Here is an 18323-nt window from a genome sequence, read left to right as displayed (position 1 = left end):
CCAAAAACCCACCTCAGTTTACATTACTCTTTTATAATTAAATATTTTACAGTTATGATAACTTTAAATTTCACCATGTCCGTTAAATACATAGCCAAATTCATGTATCTGAACTCTTATTTTGAAAATATCTCACAACAGGAACGAGTCATGTTTACCTCGTTGGCATATCCTGCTTCGGGTTTCCCTAGCTAATAACGATGACATAATTTTTACGAATTTTTCGCAGAATTTGGTAAGCATGGGTTTAAGAAAATCGACACCTTTATACTGTATTTTACAGTTACAATAGTAATATGAGTTTGTTTATTTATTTTACTGACATATTGAAGTTTACCAGTCGAAGTTGGTTCCTAAGTAAGCTAGCTTCCTAAGTTATTGTGTATCTATAGTTTTAAAAATGTATTTAACCTGGAGTCAACAGATGTAAAACGTCAACAGTCATGTTCTTTTTTTCATTCACAGCTTTTAGGATTAATTTGTTGCCTCTTTGCCAGCCTGCCAGCAGATTCTCAAAGAACAAACATTTCTACTGAAAAGGGAATGGCGTCGAAAAATGATCCATTTCAATTTCAAGGTGAACGTTCTCCCTGAACTCTGTCTCTCAAATTTTAATGTCTTATAGATATAACACATTAGTAAGTAGGTGTCTATTTTTACATAGATTTGATAGCTAAATTCCTAAGAATTTTTGTCAAAATAAATAAAGATTTAAAGAGCTACCCACGATTTTTCACATTTTGTGACGCAATCACAAACTAGTGTGTTTTTGTAGGGAGTGTGTGGCTGAGCAGCAAAAAATAGTGCTTAATTTTGAAGTGGAAGAATACGTGGTTCTAATATTTCTTTACAAAAATCACAAAAGTGTGGCCTGCATTGATATATTAATTCAATCTAACTTTACCTGAGTACAACCACACACCACGTTATTTTGTAGTATACATGTGCAATATTTAATTATAACTCAAAAACTACAGTACATCAATTTATCAGTCCATGGTGTCATTTTGTCATGACATTTTGTATGTTAATGTGCGTATTGATTTTCATGAATGAATGATGAGCTGCAAAATGAGCAAGTTTTAGTAGGTACACACTTTCCTGAAAGAACAAACACATTGATCCAGATACTTAACATCTGTCCCATCTAACAGAATTTGATGAAGCTGGGACTCTTCTGGAATCTAACAGAGATGCAATCACCATTAGCATTGACGATGAGGATTTAAAATCCAAGAGGCAAAGAAGTGCAGTTGGTTTTGCTCAAGATGTTGGTGATGAAGAACCACTCATCAGTGAGGACAGAGAAGAGGTCAGACCATGACCCTGTTATTGGAAAATTATTTGCTTCTTGAAATGTGTATAAATCAGATATTTAGATAACTGTTTTTTTTTTTTTTTTATTCAAGCTTCTGTCTGGGAAAAATAAAAATGCTCCTTTCTGGACATTTGAATACTACCAGAAATTCTTTGACATTGAAACCCATCATGTAAGTCACTTTGTTTCGTCCCTGTCTCAGTTTATATCATCAGATTAATTACTTCAGAGCAAATGTATCTCAAACCTGGTTGAAATCTGACGTGTTTTTAACTCTTTCTTTAGGTAAGGGAGAGGATTCTTGGCTCACTGGTGCCGTGGCCTGGAAAAAACTTCATTCAAGTTCACCTTCGTAAAAACCCAGATCTTTATGGTTAGTTCTGACTTAGTTTGCACAGTTGTTGTCACCGATTATTTGTGGTGGTAGGCTGATTTATTTCCTTTTACTATTCATAACACATTGAAGTTGTAAATAATGATGCTTTAAATATAAGTATGTGTGTGTTTGTAGGACCATTCTGGATTTGTACCACCCTTGTGTTTGCCATTGCTATCAGTGGAAACCTATCTACTTTCTTGCGATACTTTGGCAACTCAAACTATAAATATACCGCAGAGTTTGGAAAGGGTGAGTTCAGTTCAACTGACGCTAAACATGCTTGATAAACGTCCAGTTTACCTCTTGCACCGTACGTGTTTTCCAGTGAGCATAGCTGCCACGGCCATCTTCAGCTATGCGTGGCTTGTGCCGCTTGGACTCTGGGGTTTGCTGCTGTGGAGGAGCAATAAAATCTTGAACTTGGTGTCATATTCGTTTATGGAGATTGTCTGTGTCTACGGATATTCGCTGGCAGTTTACATTCCAGCTGTGGTAAGTCCTATAAATATGTTAATTATGCTACTGACATTGTTCTGCAACAAATTGAGCCTTCTAATGCTTTAGTGAATCATATTATTTAAAAAAAATTATTATCTATGTAATGCTTTGCATAAGTTTTCTCAACCTTCATGTCACATTTCCACAAACAACCTCAAGAGATTGAGTTGATAAATTTACACAAAGTTTTAAGAATTGTTTTTCTATTTTGAGCGACAGCTTCTTTCTTGGATTTTGATCTGTTTGCTGGCTTGGCCATTCTAACACATCAACATGCTCAAATCAGTTGAATGCAAATAAACCTTCCTGATGGTTTGAAAAGGTTTTTCTTATCTGATCAGCCCAAATCACTCCTTGCTTTTACGTAAACCGTTGCTTTGAAGCGGTGTGGATATTTTTGCAAGGCACTGTAGCTGCATAAGTTTTAAACAGAAAGCAGAAGAAATGAGAAGGTTAGGGTTGAATATTTAGAAGCTGTATTTGTTAACAATAAACTTGTAGTAATTAAAAAATTAATACTTTTCACTGATGCCATGACAGCTTTTGAGGAAATATATTTCTGTATGTCATAACTCTGACACAAATTGTTTCAATACCAGGTCCTGTGGATTCCACACGTTGAGTGGCTGAGGTGGCTCTCCATCGTGGTGGCGCTCTGCCTGTCCAGCTCAGTACTGGTGATGACTTTCTGGCCTGCACTCAGAGACGACCACCCCAAAGTCATCATAGCGACCGTAGCAGGCATTGTGCTGCTGAATGGGCTGCTGGCTGTAGGCTGTAAGGTAATAATGCTGGCTTCCGATGCTGGATATGTGAGCAAACAAATATGGTCTAAGGTTTATTATCTTGATCTGGCTCTCTGCCTTCACATCGTTTCTAATTTAGTTGATTCTTTATAACCAGTCCACGTTGGCGTAACAATGATTGCCTGAGTCTCAATTGTTCTCAGTGATCTCAGCATAACCAAGCTTTGACCCTGCTTGTTGTGTCAGTCACATACAAAGCCGTGCCATATTTGCACAGCTCCTACCTGTGTGTTTCTGGGAAACAAATGTACCTGGTAGTGTCAGGTTGTTCTCCTCTTGTCAATGGAAACTTTGGCCATGCTTGCTAACTGCTGGCACAATGGGCTGTTGGATGACTTCTTAATGTGAATACTGTCAGGTCTGCAGCCATATCCAATGTCTTGTAACATCTATGTAATTGCTCTACAAAGTACAGTAACCCTATGTCTGAAGAGGTAATAAGATAAATGGGTTGTAAGACTCTTGCATTCTTTTCTCTATTAGCTCATATTTTCCTCGCACCTAAATTATAGTCTGAGATTGATTGTGGTTTTAGCTAATGGATTCAGTTGTTTTTCTTGACATATTTTAGCATTGAGCTTTCAACAGTTAATTGCAGAGATCAGACTTTGTGAAGAAACCCAATCTGGATGCCTTCTTATAAGGTCTAGTATCTAACATTTTTGACCTACGAATCTAGAAAAGGTAGTAGTGAGAAATTTTCTCTTTTTTTCCAGGATGCATCTAAAACTTTTTTGTATCACTGTATTCATTGATGTGTTTGACACATTATTGATCACATTATTCTAAAGGTGATGCCTGCTACTGTGCTATGTAAGAATTACATGTGAGGTTCCTCAAGACTTAATTTTCTGGTCAGTTTTATTCTCCGTGCTGCCAGGACCCAAGCTGAACAAGAATAGGAAATTTAGTTTTTCTCTGAAAACTTGAGATGTCTAGAAACTGTTGACTCATGTGAAAAAGGATTGAAAACCTTATTGTTCAGTGCATATTTCCCATTGAAGAATACCTCATCAGTTTGTTTTTAACATTTCTTACTTTTTTGGTTTATATTATAATTTTGACATTTTTTTTCTTTTTAAATTATTCTTTAATGTTTCTTATTTCAATTTTTCTTGTTTTTAATGTCTAATTACTTCACTCCTTTCCTTTGTTTTCACATACAGGTCTGTAAGTTATTTTGTGTATGATAAACTTGCCTTGCCTTTGCCTACAGATGTACTTCTTCAGCGAAGCGAAGCTCGGACCAGGACATGTCAGTCCCCCTGCAGCAATTATCACCAATGGAACATCGTCATGAAGGACCTGCATTCACTGGGTGAAGGTAAACAACAGAGCTAAACAGGCTTATTTCTTAAGTATGATTACTTTAACATTGATGTCACAATTGCTTTTTTTTTGTTATCAACTGCAGGCCTATATTAATAGCACCTATTTTTTATTTGGGTAAAGGATCAAGTGTCTCTTTTTGATGTACTTGAGTCAAAAACCAGACCACAAACTTTTGTCTTCCCTAAAGTGTGCATTATTCTGTATTTTTAAATTACAGGTTCTCCAGTTGCATTATTAGAGAGACTCAAGTTCCTGCGTTGATGAAGTCATGGGTGGACTGGATTTCACTGGCCCTTCCGGATTAAGGCCTTAAAGGCCAACTTGTAACTGTGGTGCAGCGGCATGACCTCTGAAAATGAAAACTGTTCTCCAGTATGTTACTTCTAATGGGATGGCTTCTAAACTTACTTAAGTTAATTGGGGTGTAGTATTACACAGCACACACAATGTTATTGTGGTGGTGATGTTATTTCCACTTTACAGCACTAATGTTAAAATGTAAAAAAAAAAAAAAAAAAGTGGTTGGTGATTGCAGGATCAGTGGTATTTCATTGATCTATTTCTTTATATCATTTTTATAGTTGTTTCATACATACCCTCTGAAGGTAAAGGTGTTGTATTTTCTTAATATCAAGTGCCCTTAACTATTGCCAAAGCCTGGCAAGATGTCAAAGTAATGTCTATAAATATTCTATAAATAATTTGTTGTCATTATGGCAAATTATAGTAAAATCTGTTAAAATCCATGTTAATTTGTGTGTTCAAAGTTAATGTAGAGGCAAAAACTGCATACAGGGCAATTCTAGGGGAAAACCTGATGGCGGTTACTGAAAACTTAAGAATTAGATCCACCTTCCAGTCGGGCAACAATGATAAACATACAGCCAGCGATACGATTAAAATGATTGAAGCGTATTAAAAATCTTGACTAATTCAAATGGCCTTATGGAAATTGCTGTCTACATTCACTGAACATTCGATTTGACAGATGTTGGATTGCCTGGCAATGGTGGTAGAAGTTTGCCATGGAACTCCTACCACTGCCTTTGTCATTGTGTCCTTGGGCTAAACACTTTATCAACCTTGTCTGTTGGTGGCGGTCAGAAGGGCCGATGGCACGATATAGCAGCCTCGCTTCTATCAGACTTCCCCAGGGAGGCACTGGCTACAATACAGTTGCTTACCATCATCAGTGTGTGGTGTGTGAATGGGAATGACTTGATCTCATGTAAAGTGTCATGTAAAGCCAATGTCATTTCATTTTACCTTTCTACTTCAGAAGATGCTCTACTTTGTATGGATACTTAAAATCTATTGAGGGTTATGTGTAATGTGACAAAATGTATAAAGGTTCAAAGTTATTTTTCAAGGCACTGAAGAAGAACTGAAGAGTCGTATTAAAATGTCAACATTTGCAATTACTTGAACTTTTTGCCCTTTTGGTGCACTTTAAGGTTTTTAGACTTGAGAACCTAAAGTCACCCCAGCTGTCATCGGGTAGCAACGTGACCCTTCTGCCAGTGTTAGAAGTTGCCTGTCCACTTCCACAGTTGGACATTTTAAATATTTAAAGGTGAAATTGTAACCAATAGGTATAGATTCAACATTTACAAGAACGTGTCTGACTTTAAAAGCCAACGCTGGGCTTTAGTCGCCATCCAGCATGGGACTCATCCATCTTAGCTGTTGCATGGAGGGCTAAACCGATAAAATCTAGTGTGACAGTTTGAATGACCTGCGGTGGAAAATCTTGAGCCCTGCAATGGACCACATTCAGGCACACAGCATAGTTCTGTTACAGGGAAGAGATTGTCATTAAGACTTGGCCCATTGTTTGCACTCATTAACAAGGGCCGACGTTTTTAGATTAATTAACAAAATAGGAAAAACATTGGGTCACTTGACACGGTGTCAAAGGGATGGTGGCGCCATAATTAATGGTCATTCTAGCCTCAGCTTTGAGTTACACTGGAGCCTACTTGTCTAACTGATAACCTTCTTAGACGAATGTCACCTACCTGAGTCGCAGACATGCTTGCGGATTCATTAACACCCCACTAAAGGACTCCGTTTTTCCCTAAAGATATGTAGTAAGAATTTTTCCTCCGTTCTTGATTTGGAAACCTCTCCGCAGGATGGCTTCTGCAAGTGGTCGAGCTGAAAAAGCCTCAAAATTTGAGATGCTGAAACTTTTGGAGAACTGCCGGAAGGAAAGAGATGATGCTTTACAACGGGAAAGTGCTCTCAGGGAAAAACTCAGGCAGAATGAGACGAGGTTGCGTTCAACTGAGGGCCTGAAACAAAAACTGAAGATCTTGACTGTGGACAACAAAGAGCTTAGAAAGCAAGTGAAGGCTCTTCGGACTGATATCGGACTGGAGAGAAGCCCCAACTTTGCGGGGAAGACCACCAAAGACATAGTCAATGATTTTGAAGAAAAGGAGCGCGAGTGCAACTCCTTAATAGACAAGACTGGGAAGCTTAGAGTGACCATTGATGACCTGACGGCAGAGCTGTCCAATGTGACCACCTCCAAGATGCTCTTAGAGGACCAAGTGCAATCATTACAGCAAAATCTCAAGGATATGACAAATAATCAGCGGCGTCTGCTGAAGCTGTGGGACGACAAGAAGACCCAGAGGGAGCAGCTCGCTCTTCCTGCAATTGTTCAGAAATCCTTCACCCACAAAGAAGTTCAAACTGACATGTCCATAAGCTCATACCAGAAGCTCCCACCTAATGCTTTTGAGACCAAACAGATTAGACAGGATGGAGACAAGGACAATTTATCTTCCTTTGGTAATGTCTTTCATTATAGCAGAAAGAGTTCTGTGCACAATGAAACCTAAGGACTTCAGTTCTGGCGGTTCATGCAAGGATGGTAACAGTGACACTAAAGTGAATGATTCAAAGAATTTCTGAATTACTATGCTTGATACATATCTGTAACCAAGAGGCAAATCCTATAATATGACATGTCAGTTTAAACCGAACTGGTTCAAAGAACAAATTTGTATTGTGAACAATGACTTAGGCTTTTTTATATAAGTTGTTGCTGTGTTGTCTTTTCTTTCTTTTTATAAAAGAAATATATTGACTTTTTGTGTAAATAATAGAATATTTTTAGTACACCGTACAATGAAATTCCATAATGGTAGATATAATAATACCTGTTGAGAAGCCAGTGGACACATTGGGACTGTGTCCACTGGCAGAGGCCATCTGAGAGAGAGAGAGAGAGATAGATAGATAGATAGATAGATAGATAGATAGGTAGATAGATATAGAGAGAGAGATGCCAATTTATTAGGCTGCAAGAATGTATAAGCTTTAAATTGATTAATTTTGAATATTGATGGCATTAAAAACATTTATGATGTTGAACATATTCTAATTTAATACATGTACATTTCATTGACATAGAAAATCATCTAAAAGTGTATTTATTTCAGTAACATGTTATTCAGACCATGTGGCTGTTTATTTTAGCTAACTGATGTCTGGGCTTGCAGCTATTGAAATGTGTGATGTGATAACCGGAACAGCTGAGGAACTGTTCAGCCTTTTTTCTCATTAGTCCAGGTAAGGTGATTCTGACAATGTCTCTGTTTCACTAACAGCTTAACACAAGGAATGATATAGTTGTAGCCCATTTGGATGCCTTTTTCAGGCAATGACTCAAGCTGCAACACACATTATGAATTCAGGTGTCTCTCTATGAATTTTCTCAAATGGTCGTTAAACCAATGTGTGCTATCCCTGTTGCTTGCACACCTTTCTCTACCATATTTTTTTCTTCCACTTAATTTCTAACATACTCTGTGAAGAACCAACGTCTTTATTAATGGTTTTCGGTGGCCTTCCCTTCTTGTGGAGTGTGTCATTTTTACCATGTTTGTGCAGGTAATTATATGGCAGTAAAAAGCATTTCTGTATTAAAATATTTTTATTGGTCTTATTTGTTATCCTAATTTTCCAGGATATTTTTTATGAGCTGTAAACCATGATCATAAAAATTACCATAAATAAACAGCGTATTGAATCTATATTAAAATCAATTTCACTTTTTGAAAAGAACTACTGAAATAAATGACAATTTCAATTGAATGTTATATACTGTTGTACTTTATCAAGCTAGTATTGCCGAAGCTTGAAATTGCACCGAGGACGATTAGAGACATTTTTTTGCGGAGCTTTCCAAACGATTCTGATCCCAGAAAGTTGTAGGAATTCCCATTGAGCCATTATTTTCGTGTTGATTTGTCTTGATGCCTTGAGTTGAGTTTTATTAGTGTTATTTTACTGCTTTTTCTGTGGACTAAAACTAAAACCATTTTAACAATTATGTATGTGTCTCATTACGTGTTACCAACTCTGTACTGCATTTATGTAGAAAAAATATATTTAAAATGAAACATTTAACAGGCAGTAGAACGGGCAACTTTTAATCGGGGTCCTTCAGAGGTGTCTTGAATGCATGTGGCGCGATGTAGACGATGTGGATACCGGAGGCTAAAATAATTTGACAGCCCGAGAGCTGAATACAACTTTTTCGCAGAGTGGAGTAATTTTCAAACAAGCATCATGTTTCCTTCAGAAACAAGCTGCTGGTTTATCCGCAAGGTGAGTTCTTTTTAATAACGGTTCACTTATAGAACTACAAAACTGGATCGCTAAGCTAAGAGGCTAACCTCTACCCCATTTGTTTATGCTAGCTTCCTGGAGTTCAGTTTTATAACTTACTGTTTTTAATTTCATTTTGAGTTAGCTTAATTTATGTAAAGCAGATAAATAAAAAGCAGGAGAAATACGTTATGAATTTAAAAGATCCAAGAGTTGGGAAACAAAAAGTTTGTGAATGTAATATTAGCAATGACATATTGTACGAATATTTTCATTAGCAAAGACTTGTATGTTTAATAGTGCCGTTCTCGGTTTGGTAAAAAATATCGAAAAAATGTCAGCCACTAAATAAAACTATCTAATTTGGCGAGTTGGAGCTTTTCCAGATAGTTTTCAGAAGGTAGAAGAAAAACCGGCGTGCTGTGTAGGTTGTAAGTTTTTGATTATGCTTATCTGTACAATATACAATCAACGGGTTTCCTCTAAATGTAGACTTTAAACAACACCTTTGAAGTAAACAGAGCATTTGAAAACAAATTGAAAAGTTGGGTAAATTTGTCACAAAATGCGCTCTTGCATTGCAGATTTTCTCATTCAGTAATGGGTGGTAGGTTGATTTATAATAATAATAAAAAAACAGAAATCATTGATTCTCAGTGTGGAAATTCGGGTTGACCAGGAGCAAGGTGACAAGTCGAAACATTCAGATTTACTCAAAAATAAAAATATTAGGAACAGAACTAAGAATAACATAACATAAAGTGAGGGTAAATTTACAGCGTAAGAAAAGAAAACTGGAGTTCTTGAAAATGGCATAAAAATAGACAAAATGTATGTGCATCTTTGTACATAAAAACAATAGAATATTTACAAAAAGTGAAACAAACCTAGCAGCAGGGATGTTTAGATAATAAATATGGCAAGCTAATATTTACTTTGCTTACAAATGCTTGAGGAAATGATCAGTTGCGTTTTGTAGCATAAATGTTTTTCTTTTGTTGGTGTAATACTACTGCCTTCTCTGTTCAGGTTATTTGGTGGAGAGCTGCTGCCAGCATTGCCTGGTCTGTCCTGTTGTTGCCGCCCACCACAGCAGTTTTTGTGTTTCTCAGCAAGTTTAGTTTTCTGCACCCCATTCAGACTATTTCAGGTCAGTCGCCATGTTGGTTGTGCTCTTTGACCTGTTTATCTGACCCAGTTGAAAGTGTGCTTTAAACAACAACAACAACAACAACAACAACTTTTCTTTTGATACCAGAATGCCTGTCTCTGCTGATGAGTTCCTGTTTGATTTTCTCCTTCATCCTGCTTGGTGGAGTGGTCACCATGGTTGGGTTCTTGAATTTAGAGTACTATACAGGTGAGTGGCAGAGAGCAGTAAGATTTTTTTGGTATTTGGCACGGAGGCTTCTTGAAACTTGGTTTTAAGAGAAAATAAAGAACTTCTTTGCATTTTAAATGGCATTTTTATCTTTGGTTACTGCCTGCTTTCAGCAAAAATACACAGTAAAAACTTTTTTTTTTGCCATTTCTATAATTTTTTTTCTGTTTCTGGATCATTTAAGTGCAATCAAAGAACTGAGATGTTAAAAATAATTATCAGTTCATTATTTTCAGTTTTTTTGCCAGCGGATTCTGTCCAGTTGTTCACATATCATGTATTTCTCTGCATCTTTAGTTATCCCAACTATTGCCTGCTCTAAAATCGCTTTGCTGGGTCAGCTGCTTCACCCTCGCCAGGTTATCAACTCCTTTGCCCACTGCCTGATGGGAGTGATTGTAGGTTGGTGTTGTGCAGTCACTGCTGGTAGCAGATATGAGACACTCGGGTGCCCGTGTAAAAGTAGCGATGGGTAAGTCGATGCCAGGCCAAATTCCGTTTTAGTTTTCAGTACTTTTATCTAACTTTAATTGCTTCGGTGTCTTCTCATCCTCTGCAGAGTTCCTCAGATGGGGCTCAATGAGTACCACCTGGTCTTTTTGCTGGCGGGAGCATTTGTCGGCTTCTCTCACAGCCTCCTGGGAGTTATCCATAACATAAATTATGTCTCCTTCAATGCCGTTCAGGTAGGAGACAAGAGGGCTGCTTAACCATGCTGTTCAGTTTTCATACAATCATCATTAACATGACTGATCTTATTTATTTCCATTAATAATTTATTTGAAGCTTTTTGCTTAAAGCAAAGAATGATGGAGTAATAAACAACTGAGTTATTTTTTTTCTTTTTTTATGTCGTGGATTGTTTCCAACTCCAACAGGTTACTGGAGTTGAAGACATTTTTCTTCTTGGCAGAAGCGGCAGAACTCTTTTTAGCAAAAGAGAAGCTCCATATTTAATTTAGATTTATGCACAAAGTTCTTGTTTACAAAACTTGTTTAGCTTGTTTGTTGCAAAATGCTATATATGCATTCACAGGAAGGAAATGGGAAAGATTTAAGATTATGCTGGGTGTAAACATCTTACCTGACTGATGGCCTTAACTCAAATAACCAACATTAATCCCGAGCTAAACTGATTTCTACTTCTATACTAACAGTCCACCGGTTACTGTTTCCTCAGCAATACAAATATCTCCACTTCAAAGGGTCCCTGCCCTTAGTGCTGAAGTGCAGCGCCATTCAAGCATTTTACTCCATCAGGAACTTCACTGTTGCTTATTTCTTTCTGGGTGAGTGACTTGTTTGCTAAAGAATTTTTAAAAAGTCATCTTAACCATAGAGTTTAGCTTAGTACTGTTATTCATTGCACCTCATTGCAATTGTCATCAGTTTTGGGTTATTTTTCTTTTGTTTGTTTTGTTTTGTTTTTTTTCCTGCACATTTTGATAAAAAATGTTTTATTCAGGTTATATCCCAAAAACATGGATCTGCAAAACTCTGAATCTTCATTTGGACAGGTTTGTGTTTTAGACATGAGTTCCATAAATGTTTTGGGCCTTCAGAGCATTGTGAGGAGTTGGATAAGCATCGTTGTGTCTGAATCTCCTCTTCCTCCTCCAGCTCTGTCCATCGTCTGGACAGCATAACTGGATTTGTGGACCTGTCCCTCCTCTACCACCTCTGGATCAGCGCCACCTTCCTCCTCTTCACCTGGTACACCACATTGCTGCTCTTTAGGATCTTTGTCACAGAGGTATGTGAACTGATTGAAATGCTTTTTTCCAAGTCAGACCCAGTAGAAGTGACTTTATATTTATTTGCAATGGTTTGTTCTGAATATTACATGGTACTATGTGATACAGTTTTACTTTTTAGTAGACTCAGCTTTGACCCAGTTGTCTTGGCTCGCTGCCTTCCTGCAAAATACAAATGCACGCCATACATTTCAGTCATTTGTAAAAATTAATAAATAAAGCTCAGTAAATCAGAGGAAAGTTTGTGTTGTAAAATGTCAATGTTGAATAATTCAAGTGGTATCAATATTTTGCAAGCCACTGGCAGTCATGTGAAAACATTGTGGATAATGTGTATATATTTGTGTATCTTTTGCAGGTGTACAGTTTTCCTGTGCAACCAACTTTTACTGAAGATTCCCGCCAGTGTCTTCCCAGAGTTCTCACTGACCAACAACCAATGATCTTGAAGGTATAAATATCGACTCGCAGGTTGTTGCGCAGTCATATTTTTGTTGTTTGTTTTCTGACTTTTTTCTTCTAAATGTCAGTTCCTAGCCCTGCAGGACTTGGCTCTGCTGTCCAAACATTCTCCATCCAGGCGCAGTGAAGTCTTCAGTCTCAGCCAGCCAGGTCTGCCACGTTTTCCACATGCAGCATAATTCTTTGTGATATTTCGTTCGTTTATTCAAGTACATATTGATATCCAGTTTGGCTTTCAGCAGTAGTTTTTTTCCGTCTTTTCTAGGCGGGCATCCTCATAACTGGAACGCTGTCAGTAGAGAGTGTCTGGCTCTGCTGGCCGATCTGACGCAGAGACTTGTGGCTTATCATGAAACCGTAGCAACCAACGGGAGGGCCAAATCTCTGTCCAGTGGCAGTGAAAGGAAGACTTCATCTGACACATCATGTAAGTTGCTTACAATCGTTTGATAAAGGCGAAGCCTTTCAGATCACTAAAGTTTGATCATTTTTTTCTTTATCTTAAAGTTTCCTCTGGTACAGAAGACCTGATGAGTCCAAGACCAACTTTCCTAACCAAGACTCCCACTTCGGTTTTCGCCCGCTCTTTTGCCGGAGGTCCACACAGCCCTCTGACGGCACCGTTCACGCCCGACCTGGACAGCCCCTTTTCCTCCCCCACCTTGCGGCGGCTCACCGGTCCGGTGGATCAGTGCTCGCCATGGCACGGCTCAGTGCAGAGCCCGCACATCATGAGGCGGGCGCCCAAACTCTGGTCCACCTCCGCAGGTTAGAGGAGGGTTCAACAAAGGCCACACTCTACCTTTTAATCTCTTAATGTTTAGCAGCAAGGCCATTACTTATTTACTTCTGATGTTTGCCTATTTTGAACTGTATGGTGGTAAGTAATGAGAATATTGTTCTTCCAGAGTCACAGGTCAGCAGCAGCCCACCACGCTCTCCAGCCTCGGTTCCCAGCCCCAAACATGAACCCACCAAGCCAAGTTTCCTGGCCCAGTTCCTTCAAAACAGAAAAGAACAGGTACTGAAATGTCACAGTTATAATTTTGTTACAGTGCCTTTCAAAAATATTCACCTCATAATTTGATATTTTGTTGTTTAAAACCACACATTTCATTTATTTTATCATATTTTTATGTGTTAGACCAACACCAAGTATTACATGAATTAAAGGAGAAAAGTGCTTCCAATTTCACATCAACTATAACCAGTTAAAACCACCAAAAATGAACATAAGCAACACTTAATCAGACAATACATAATTATTAACTTCAGTAACTTGATTAACAATTAATATTCCTAAATAAAAAAAATGTTTGCTGAAAATTAACTTCATTTTAAATATGTTGTTTTTGCTTAAAATATTCTTGAAATATCTTTTAGAGAATATAAAAGAACAACTTAGATTTGGATTAAACGTCACTAAATCACATTGTTGCATTGAACTGAGTCTTTTTGCTCTTTCATTAAAGTGAGAAATGTTCTGTGTTGTATTTCTAGCAGGGTGGTTATTGGGATAAATCACTATTTTTTTATTTTTCTTATAACCTTTTTTATAGTGCCTTTTACATAAGATCCCATTTGAAACACGTTGAAGTTTTAAACAATCAAAGGTTGTGAATACTTTAACAAGGCATTGTATGAGTCTGTCCAGCTCTGCGCTTCAAATTTAAGGCTTTCTTCACTCAAATTCTCTACAGAAATCATAACTATAAAATAATTTCATGAGCTTTTTCTGAATTTGTTTTTTTTTTTTTAATTCAACGCTTTCTGAATTAGTAAAAGTGTTGAAACCAAATATACAAACACCACCTTATCCCTAACGGGGTTTGAAAATCACGTTTGGTTTTTATTTTCACTGGAAATATGCCTTCACCTTAAAAAAAAAGGTCTTAGTTGAGTGTGATCACTTGATTTAAGCTCTTTTTCTGTTTGAAATCAAAACATTTCTGCACTTAATTGTTTCTCCCAGGTTAAAAATTTCATGGCAAAGCGGGTGCTGATAATGTATTTGTTTAACAAGGTAAGGACGTGTGAAGCATGTGCATGAACACCGAGGGGCGGCTGCATGCTCTTATCTGACATCACAGATCTTCATTTGTCTAACAAATCACTAATCTACCTTCTGGTTCTGGGCCTAATCTTGCCGGCATTACTAATGTAGCTCTTTTCCATCTAGCTGTTACACTGAGCCTGGCTAATTACCTTGAAAGCTTGGATTAAGGAGTCATGTAACGCGTGCTTTGAAACTCTTGCTTGATGATGAAGCCTGTGTTATTTGTGCTTATCAATTATTGACAAAACTTTGCTTTTCTAATCACGCCGGGACTTTTGTAGCGCCAGATATCTGTCAGCATCGCACAATTGGTGGTACTTTGTCTCCTGAGATTTATGCTTCTTCCTCTAATTACTGCAGCATGTAATGTGGCCCATAGACATGTGTCCAACTAACAACTCTTGAATTTACAGCTGCGATCATTTAAAAGAAACCCGACCAAGACGGCTTATGCACTTAGATTCTCTAGAGACTTTTGCGCTGCTAAAGTACAATGTTCATAAAATATTTGAATGATTTAAAATATGCAGTTGGTCATATTTTGAACCAAAGAACCCAAAATTATGCTTGGAAGAATCGAATATATTTCCATACAGGTACATCTTCATAAATTAGAATTTCATCAAAAAGCATATTTTATTTAACATTTACCTTTTAAAAGAGTAGTATTTTGTATTTGGGAGTGTTTATTTTAAAAACTAAAGTTAATTTTTTCTCTGAAAATTATAATGCATTAAACAGAAATGATTGGGGGGTTTTCTGCTTTGTAATGCTACGTTGTGGACTACACAGTGTTGAAAGGATGATGTAGACAGCTACAATGTTATTTCTTGGAAAATGTCATTTGAGAGATGTTTTTTTTTTTTACTGGTAAGTACTGATGAATACTTGGGTTTAAAGACTTTACGCAGTTATTGAAAAACTTTACAGTTTCCAAACCATAATGTTTTAAAACTGTGCTACCTGCCCATGCTTCATCCATGCAGGTGTTTGAAACTCAGCCGTTTAATGACAGAAACGACACGGCACAATGTAATTAAGACTTAAAACAATTTGCGTTTTAGTGATGACCTAATTTATTGGGATGCACCTGTAATCTTCAATCATAATCGAAAACTTGAATTGCCGTCACAGCTGATCTGTGAAGCCGTATGGTTTCTCATTAGTCGGTGTTGCATCTCAAAGACAACTCTCACTGACTGACGTTTTGTCCTGCAGCTTCCGGAAGCCTCTAGTCAGGCCCTCTTCGCCGACAGCCAGGCTCACATCTGGGCGTTAGAAGGTAGGACGACATGTCTGTGTTTCCGTCTGGATCAGATGGAACTCGTTAGTCCAGCATGTTCATCGTTTTCTCCTGCATCCGCCCTGCAGCGCTGTCATACCTGGTTCAGGCCTCCTTCACAGAGGACCAGTTTGGGGTTGTTCAGACTACATTACCCAGCATTCTCAGCTCCATGCTCCACTTACAAGAGGTAAGTTGACATGGTTTAATGTGGCTCATTACAAGGTAAATTCACTGAATGGTGCAGTTATGGTTTTCTTAGTTGCATCCCTTATATTTGGTTCATTGGAAGTGTGTATTCAGCTTAATGATGTGTTGGACTCAGATTAATTATTTATGTTGATTCATTTCTAATTTTTTATGTAAAAATCGATCCCACATGAGATAACAGCTTTCAATAATTAAAATGTTTAAGATTAGCAAGAAGTAACTCAGTACATGATTTTTGTACCATAAATGTAAATATTCATGAACGTTAGTATCGTAGAGCAAGTTTATAAACTCTCTAACTATGAACAAAATCACTAATCTGACAGTAAATGTTTTTAATTATAACATGTGGTTCACATGAATGACCTACATGTGATGAGCCCTCATTTGCATTATTTTTAAAATGTTGGCGGTGGCGCCACTAATTCCTTCCCAAATGCTTCCCGCGCCGCACGTTAGAAGCCATCTGGTGTGGAGAAACGACGACTTTCGTACAAAACTGAAAGTCAGCCATATGAACGCTCAGTTTTAGTTTTATAGGAGACCGAGTGTCTCTTCCTGTAGTTAAAGTCCAGCTATGTAATTGTCTCAGTGTGATCCAGTATTTTTTCTGTTCCAATTAATGCAATGCTGGTTGTACCTTTGCATTAATGTGGCTATTCATATTACTTTGAGTATATATTTTAAGCTAACTTTCTTGACTATATCACTATTTCAATGAAAAGTTAACAGCTTCTTCCATAGCAGCTTCACATGTTTGACAGACTAACGTTTGTTGTTGCCTTTTTCACTTCTAGGCTGTGGATCGACACTTTAAGCTGCCTCATGCTTCCAGTAAGCCGGTCAGGTCCGCCAACAGCATGGAGGACTTTACCTACAAAACACTGCGCTTTGCTCTCAGAGCCACGCTCAAGACTGCCATTTACAGGATAACCACCACCTTCGGAAGTCATTTAAAGTAAGCTGTGCTTGATTTTTTTTAAAATACAGTAATGGATGGATTTATCCTCCTGTATACTCTGATTAAATCATTTTTTTCTGAATTTCAGCGCTGTCCAGATGTCTGCAGAGCACCGAAAAAGACTGCAGCAGTTTCTGGAGTTCAAAGAATAAGACTGCTCTGGTTTCTGCTGCTCATGTTTGATGTTGTGCAGATTTTTGCTTGTTTGAACACAGACTTAAAAAGTGAAAGCCTGATGGTGCCTCCTGGAGTATTTTCTCAGCAAAGTTACAGAATGTTTTGGACGTTTGATCCCAACTCCTACATGCAGGAGAAGCAAACAAGCTTCAAACTGTAAACGATGGACTACAAAAACCTTTGTACACTCAGGTCTTTCAACAAAAGGATTGCTGGTGAAGAAAAAAAAAAGATTGGTTTTTATATTCAACAGCCTGTCTTTGCCAAAGTTCTGTGTTCATCTCTCAGTAATCCAGTTTCTTTTTGGTGCAAGAGAAACTGCCATGATTAACAGAACCAGTTTTGAAGTTAAATGTTTAGTTGTTTAAAACCTGTTTAGTTCTGATTTTGGAGTTTCCTTCCAGTTTTTTTTTTACATCTTCTCAGTTAACAGATCAGATCTCTGGGTTTAAACATGTTTAATGTGTGTGTGTATCAGGATTTTTGCTTGATGAGGATGTCCTGTTGGATGAGAGTCACATATTTGATGCAGCTCTGTGAGTGAATGTTTGCCACTGCTATTATGAGTTTGATTTTCCACTCAGACTTGAATAAAAAAATGAACTAAGATTTGATATTTTGAATTCTTATAATGAAAACCTACAGACCTTCTTCCCCTGGGATCTAAGATTCTAGGGTGAAACCTAGAATCTTTCAGTCAAGAACTTTAACATTGCTAAAATCTTTTCTCTCAATTACTGGCATCTTCATATGTCTATAAAGCCTTCAGATAAAAATCCCATGTAAACATTTACTCCAATTTCTCAAAAATCTGTAATTGGTGTCATAACTTTTGTCATCCGTAATTTGTACCATCTATAGAATACAAATATTTGGTTTTCTCAGCCACACTTCAAAATGGGAAATACAGGAGAATATGCCTTTCAAGTTAAATCTTTTAAGAAATGGTAAGAAAAAAAAGGTGACCAAAAAAAAAAAATCACTGGTGGAAAAACTTGAAATTTCTAACATGAAATGAATCTGAATTTATTTTAAGGTATATATTTATCAAGATAGATCTGTACCAGTACTGACCGTTTTTGTT

At 37.4% G+C, this 18323-nt stretch overlaps 3 protein-coding genes across 4 annotated transcripts; all 3 read left to right on the top strand.

Annotated features, from left to right (window-relative positions):
* Window positions 1–151: 151 nt before the first annotated feature.
* yipf1 (Yip1 domain family, member 1) lies at window positions 152–5079 on the top strand. Its single transcript, XM_014997695.2, has 10 exons — window positions 152–235; window positions 466–577; window positions 1155–1312; window positions 1410–1490; window positions 1604–1691; window positions 1830–1946; window positions 2023–2189; window positions 2795–2977; window positions 4218–4325; window positions 4551–5079. Exons 2-9 carry the CDS (start codon window positions 544–546, stop codon window positions 4299–4301), a joined length of 912 nt encoding a protein of 303 aa, XP_014853181.1. The 5' UTR covers window positions 152–235; window positions 466–543; the 3' UTR covers window positions 4302–4325; window positions 4551–5079.
* Window positions 5080–5426: 347 nt separating this feature from the next.
* LOC106924138 (uncharacterized) lies at window positions 5427–8387 on the top strand. The gene has a single exon (XM_014997697.2). It carries the CDS (start codon window positions 6469–6471, stop codon window positions 7180–7182), a length of 714 nt encoding a protein of 237 aa, XP_014853183.1. The 5' UTR covers window positions 5427–6468; the 3' UTR covers window positions 7183–8387.
* A 380-nt stretch (window positions 8388–8767) lies between these two features.
* ndc1 (NDC1 transmembrane nucleoporin) lies at window positions 8768–17848 on the top strand. Of its 2 annotated transcripts, XM_014997687.2 has the most exons (18): window positions 8769–8956; window positions 9986–10106; window positions 10215–10316; window positions 10635–10809; window positions 10897–11023; window positions 11518–11626; window positions 11803–11854; window positions 11958–12090; window positions 12450–12542; window positions 12622–12703; window positions 12819–12980; window positions 13061–13321; window positions 13462–13574; window positions 14526–14576; window positions 15828–15891; window positions 15981–16081; window positions 16899–17059; window positions 17151–17848. In XM_014997687.2, the coding sequence occupies exons 1-18, from the start codon at window positions 8918–8920 to the stop codon at window positions 17212–17214; spliced, it is 2010 nt and encodes a 669-aa protein (XP_014853173.1). In that variant the 5' UTR covers window positions 8769–8917; the 3' UTR covers window positions 17215–17848. The 2 variants fall into 2 exon arrangements, with proteins under 2 accessions (XP_014853174.1, XP_014853173.1); XM_014997688.2 differs by lacking the exon at window positions 14526–14576 and having other exon boundaries at window positions 8768–8956.
* The last annotated feature ends 475 nt before the right edge of the window (window positions 17849–18323 follow it).

Source organism: Poecilia mexicana, unplaced genomic scaffold (genome assembly GCF_051168715.1).
Source record: "Poecilia mexicana isolate PSO_F unplaced genomic scaffold, ASM5116871v1 scaffold_17, whole genome shotgun sequence".
In the NCBI taxonomy this organism is placed as follows: domain Eukaryota; kingdom Metazoa; phylum Chordata; class Actinopteri; order Cyprinodontiformes; family Poeciliidae; genus Poecilia; species Poecilia mexicana.
The sequence above is the reverse complement of the archived record's forward strand: the minus strand, read 5'-3'. Positions and strand labels throughout refer to the sequence as shown.

Coding starts and splice junctions, on each gene's coding strand:
- yipf1 (XM_014997695.2), top strand. CDS start 544: ATGGCGTCGAAAAATGATCCATTTCAATTTCAAG. Junction 1,692..1,829: donor TAAAAACCCAGATCTTTATG/GTTAGTTCTGAC, acceptor GTGTGTTTGTAG/GACCATTCTGGATTTGTACC. Junction 2,978..4,217: donor TGCTGGCTGTAGGCTGTAAG/GTAATAATGCTG, acceptor CTTTGCCTACAG/ATGTACTTCTTCAGCGAAGC.
- LOC106924138 (XM_014997697.2), top strand. CDS start 6,469: ATGGCTTCTGCAAGTGGTCGAGCTGAAAAAGCCTCAAAATTTGAGATG.
- ndc1 (XM_014997687.2), top strand. CDS start 8,918: ATGTTTCCTTCAGAAACAAGCTGCTGGTTTATCCGCAAG. Junction 8,957..9,985: donor GCTGCTGGTTTATCCGCAAG/GTGAGTTCTTTT, acceptor TTCTCTGTTCAG/GTTATTTGGTGGAGAGCTGC. Junction 12,091..12,449: donor TTAGGATCTTTGTCACAGAG/GTATGTGAACTG, acceptor TATCTTTTGCAG/GTGTACAGTTTTCCTGTGCA.